The 5,294-nt window shown below is 44.3% G+C and overlaps 3 protein-coding genes across 4 annotated transcripts in view; 2 read left to right on the top strand and 1 right to left on the bottom strand.

The window, feature by feature from the left end:
* The window catches only part of LOC113825735 (cuticle protein 21), a 13,457-nt gene extending 8,534 nt beyond the window's left edge, over nucleotides 1-4,923 (bottom strand). The window contains exon 1 of the mRNA XM_027378569.2: nucleotides 4,716-4,923. The gene's annotated coding sequence lies outside the window, so the exon portion shown is untranslated. The remainder of the gene's footprint in view (nucleotides 1-4,715) is intronic.
* Nucleotides 195-1,689, top strand: LOC138859982 (cuticle protein 19-like). Its single transcript, XM_070116598.1, has 3 exons — nucleotides 195-220; nucleotides 432-563; nucleotides 770-1,689. Exons 1-3 carry the CDS (start codon nucleotides 215-217, stop codon nucleotides 1,046-1,048), a joined length of 417 nt encoding a protein of 138 aa, XP_069972699.1. The 5' UTR covers nucleotides 195-214; the 3' UTR covers nucleotides 1,049-1,689.
* On the top strand, nucleotides 3,256-4,148 carry LOC138860087 (cuticle protein 19-like). Of its 2 annotated transcripts, none has more exons than XM_070116905.1 (3): nucleotides 3,256-3,334; nucleotides 3,546-3,677; nucleotides 3,797-4,148. In XM_070116905.1, exons 1-3 carry the CDS (start codon nucleotides 3,329-3,331, stop codon nucleotides 4,073-4,075), a joined length of 417 nt encoding a protein of 138 aa, XP_069973006.1. In that variant the 5' UTR covers nucleotides 3,256-3,328; the 3' UTR covers nucleotides 4,076-4,148. The 2 variants fall into 2 exon arrangements, with proteins under 2 accessions (XP_069973006.1, XP_069973007.1); XM_070116906.1 differs by having other exon boundaries at nucleotides 3,265-3,334; nucleotides 3,800-4,148.
* Nucleotides 4,924-5,294: the final 371 nt, after the last annotated feature.

Below are 5,294 nucleotides of genomic sequence, written 5' to 3'. Positions count from 1 at the left end.
GGTAAGTTATCAGGTGTGAGCTGAGGTGTTTGACCTTGACCCAGCTTCATCCATTCACCCCCCCCCCGCCACCCCTACCCCCCTTGCAACTGCCTCACGCGAGTTCCTTCACGGTTCCCGGACCGGTCGTGACGTCACGTTGCAGCCGATGGACGGATATATAAGAGCCGAGGCGAGAGAGCAGAGACAGTCTCTTCTGTGGACGTCACGCACCATGAAGGTAGAACTTTGGCTTTCAGATTGCAATTGAATACTAGAATAACCAACAGTGATCTAGTGTTTTACTTCAGTATCAATTATCAGTGACTGTTATTACCAATGACCAAATCTTTTACTGAACACACTTATCTGATTTGACGCAAGAAAATACAATGATTCATGGTATATATCCCATCCCCTATGCAACAACAGAAAAATATTTTTGTCGTCAGGTTCTTCTGTTAATCGTCGTGGCATCTGCCGCCGTGGCCAGGCCTCAGTACGGCTACAGTCCCCCTGCCACCTACCGCCCTGCTCCAACCTATGCCCCCGCTCCCTCCTACAGGCCAGCTCCCTCTTATCAGGTCAATTTGTAGTTGTATACGCATGTTTTTATTTGCAGAAAGTCGCAGAATGAACCCAAATATCCAAGTGCGGTATATGCATTTCTATGGATATGTTTTTGTTTTTTATCCATATTATTTCTAAGCTTAGATATACTGATCTGCTTTGCTGCATTATATATTGTATTTCTATACAATAGTCTGACAGAGGCACTCCCCTCCCCCAGCAGGCCCCAGCCAAGTACGACTTCGAGTGGGGCGTCAGGGACTCCTACTCCGCCAACCACTTCGGCCACAACGAAGACCGCGACGGATACAACACCCAAGGATCCTACTACGTGCAGCTCCCCGACGGCCGCCTGCAGAAGGTCACCTACTACGTCAACGGCGACTCAGGCTACGTAGCCGAGGTCAGCTACGAGGGGCAGGCCCAGTACCCAGCCTACCACGCCGCCCCCTCCTACAGTCCTGCCCCGACCTACACACCCGCCCCCGTGTACGGATAAATCTTGAACAGTTTTAAGCGAATGTACAGAATACTTGTGTTTATATAAATCAAAGATTAAAAACCATTTCGTTTTGATCCCATTTGTTCTGTCTTTAATCTAGTTCTTTGTTGACTTATTCTCAATATAGATTAATTCTATGGATATCTGGATGAGAATACGAACATACATATATGCAAGACCACTTTTCCATTTGATATGTATATGTGAGTGTGTGTGTGCGTGCGTGTATGTGTGTGTGTGTGCGTGCGTGTGTGTGTGTGTGTGTGTGTGTGCGTGCGTGTGTGTGTGTGTGTGCGCGTGTATGTATGTATAAACATACAAATTCATTGCAACTGCGTGATCGGCAACCACGGTGGACGTCTCTCCGCTTGACCCTTTTTGGGGAGTGAAATTTTGTTAACTGATACAGCCAGGAAATGCAGATTTGCTGGTATCCATAAAGGAACATTCTACGAACAAAATCATACTTGAAGCAATGCAACAGTCTTACCCCAACACCCAAGACTACCTCAGGGGAAGAGTCAAATACCAATGACGAATGTAACAGACATAAATAATAAATGAGAATAAATATCTTCACAGCGTAAGAGACACAGCCCGATGGAGTTAATTGAGACGCGTCAAATACATCTCAAACGCTTAAAAAAAAAAAAGAAAAAAAAAAACATTTTTTCTTGAATAGAGGGAAATACTGGCTTCGTTGATTTATAATTAGGTTTTGACTTGCCGAGACTGAACTAATCCTTTATATTTCTCTCATTAGAAGTCTGTAGTTAGAATATTCAGGAAGACTTTGAGTATATAGATATATGTATGTATATGAATATATATACATATATGTGTGTGTTAGTGTGTGTACACATGTGTTAATATATACACATATATATAAATATATATTTAAGTTTATATATTTATAGATCTATAGATTCGCACATGTATGAATGTCTGCACATATTCATAAAAGCACACGCTCCATATGCAAAACATTCCATGGCAGCAGTCAACTTTTACTGCAATAACTGGAGGCGGCGGCAATTTCGCAGCAAGCGCGGCAGACATCGCTCCCTCGTTTGGTCAGGCAAGATGGGTTAAATCCAAGCCAGGATAACTTCTAAGTGAGTTTCAGTTTTGCCTTGGAATATTCATTAAAAAAAATCCTCGAGCTTGATATTTTTTCTTTGTTTTGTTTTTTTTTCTTTCTCTCTCTCTCTGTCCTTTGTCTACCTATTACTTATTCTTTTTCTCCCCTTTCCCCCTCCAACGCTTTCTCACTATCTTTTCTCTCAAACAGATGAACCTGAGCAGGCTGTATGGATGATCGGAAAAGGACATGTATGCGAAACATTAAATAAGTACAGGAATAGAGAATCAATAATGGTGAATGCTCACCGCTATGTAGGCTGTTACTCCTGCTGAGACTGCAATGGTTTGAATGGGTTTGTAATGAACATGAGCATATTTCTTATTTTTAAACATTATTTGGAGATGAAAACTTAATTTTTTCTTTCTTTCTTTCTTTTACAATGTGATCTACTCTATCTATCGGAAGCATAATAGTATGACGCAAATATGTTTTATGTATGCTGTGGGTGATTATGAAGGAAGTGACTTATCAAGATGAGGGTGAGAATTTATCGCGTTATATCGTATTCCTAACATGCAAATCACTGATTATATTCCTGACTGTATACCTGCATTTTCCTATATTAAGAGCTGGACAGTCACATCAATTAACATACCAGAGCGTTGTGTGGCATATTAGAGCCCAAGGACTTCTTATGATGGAGATGACGATGGTATACGTTTGAGATGTAAACGTTTCCTCTGATAAACGTTTATTTCAGTAAACAAAGTCAAAATCATAGTCTTTCATCCCTCTCCCTCTCACATAATTGCATGTAACTCAACTACGCATAAACATAAGTAGATGTTTAAATTTTTCTTTCCATTGGTAAGTTCAGTGTCCGTTTAAACCGGAGCAACGTTTGGCTAATTTCGCTGAGAACGTTTTCGTGCTCTTGTCCCACGAAGCCGTCCAGCGTAAAGGATCGCGGAGCAGGTCATGGCAGGTTATCAGGTGTGAGCTGAGGTGTTTGACCTTGACCCAGCTTCAATCACCCCACCCCCCACGCCACCCCTACCCCCCTTGCAACTGCCTCACGCGAGTTCCTTCACGGTTCCCGGACCGGTCGTGACGTCACGTTGCAGCCGATGGACGGATATATAAGAGCCGAGGCGAGAGAGCAGAGACAGTCTCTTCTGTGGACGTAACACACCATGAAGGTAAAGTTTTGGCTTTCAGATTGCAATTGAATACTAGAATAACCAACAGTGATCTAGTGTTTTACTTAAGTATCAATTATCAGTGACTGTTATTACCAATGACCAAATCTTTTAGTGAACACACTAATCTGATTTGACGTAAGAAAATACAATGATTCATGGTATATATCCCATCCCCTATGCAACAACAGAAACATATTTTTGTCGTCAGGTTCTTCTGTTAATCGTCGTGGCATCTGCCGCCGTGGCCAAGCCTCAGTACGGCTACAGTCCCCCTGCCACCTACCGCCCTGCTCCAACCTATGCTCCCGCTCCCTCCTACAGGCCAGCTCCCTCTTATCAGGTCAATTTGTAGTTGTATACGCATGTTTTTATTTGCAGAAAGTCGCAGAATGAACCCAAATATCCAAGTGCGGTATATGCATTTCTATGCCAGGCTGACAAAGCACTCCCCTCCCCCAGCAGGCCCCAGCCAAGTACGACTTCGAGTGGGGCGTCAGGGACTCCTACTCCGCCAACCACTTCGGCCACAACGAAGACCGCGACGGATACAACACCCAAGGATCCTACTACGTGCAGCTCCCCGACGGCCGCCTGCAGAAGGTCACCTACTACGTCAACGGCGACTCAGGCTACGTAGCCGAGGTCAGCTACGAGGGGCAGGCCCAGTACCCAGCCTACCACGCCGCCCCCTCCTACAGTCCTGCCCCGACCTACACACCCGCCCCCGTGTACGGATAAATCTTGAACAGTTTTAAGCAAATGTACAATATACTTGTGTTTATACATATTTAGATAAAATGGAGCTATAGGACTTGTATGTATTACTCACGTTGTATGATATACCCTACGGATTATGCACTATATATAGTCACACATAAACGCATTTGCGCTTCTGTCTCGAATGCCTGTGCTGGCGAAGAGGGCATCACCTGCGTCATTCAATCTGTAGCGTGGTTAAGATGTAGTGGCACCGACACTCACACTACTACAAGAGCTGACGAGTAAACCTCGAACCGTGAATAAGATGTGAGTATGGGCATGGGGAAAACCGGCCGTAACTACCTCCTACAGGAGTGGAGATACACAGCTGTTCATGCAACGGCTTTATTACAAAATACACTATTGCTACTACAGCCTCGAATCACCGAGGAGACACAGGATATCGCTGGTAACAAGGTAGCATCGCAGTATCACAAAATATCACACTACTCGAGAATCAGGAATCAGGAGTCCTCCCCAGCCCACACTCATACCTCTTCACAGCCAAGGTTACCCGCCAACTACCTTCTGTGGCGACTCCGCTGTGCGTCAGAGCGAGAGTTGCCAAGTACCCAAACTGAAAGCGGTTTGAGTGTGGACAAACGGAGCCAAAACTTACAATAAATCCTTCTGGAGGTGGGGTGTTTAGAAGATGTGCGAGGGCTTGCTAAAGGGCGTCAGCAAAGGCATAAAAAAATATACGTGAGCACCCTAAGTGGGTAACACGAGCATCACCCGTTCGCATACACGAATCCAATGAATCCGGTCGCGTTCGTGTAACAAAAATACGTAACTCTACAGCCCCTCCCCCGGAACGGAGAACGCCACACCTCCGGAAGTGCCAGTGCCCTAAAACAATGTGTACAAAGAAATTCAAAATCATAAAAAACGGCATAACTGAAAGAACAACAAAATAGAAAAACATAAAAATATCAAAATACAAGACTAGTAAAAATATCCCAAGAACATATCCAAAAGTAACACATCGTACAAAGCTGAAGACGTTAGGGCGCACTATAGTTTGATTCAATTAACCAGAAATAATTTCAGAGTTCAGTTTACAAAAGAGCGTCACTCACATGCACAACACTTGGTCGTCCTCAAGGAAGTCCACTGCAGTGGCTGGAATGTAAGGGCGCATCTGGTTAGCATGGACTCTGACAGCACGGTGTGGGGTCGATGGTCCAGAACATCATAG

This window comes from Penaeus vannamei, chromosome 39 (genome assembly GCF_042767895.1).
Source record: "Penaeus vannamei isolate JL-2024 chromosome 39, ASM4276789v1, whole genome shotgun sequence".
In the NCBI taxonomy this organism is placed as follows: Eukaryota; Metazoa; Arthropoda; class Malacostraca; order Decapoda; family Penaeidae; genus Penaeus; species Penaeus vannamei.
This window is presented reverse-complemented; position numbering and strand designations above follow the sequence as displayed.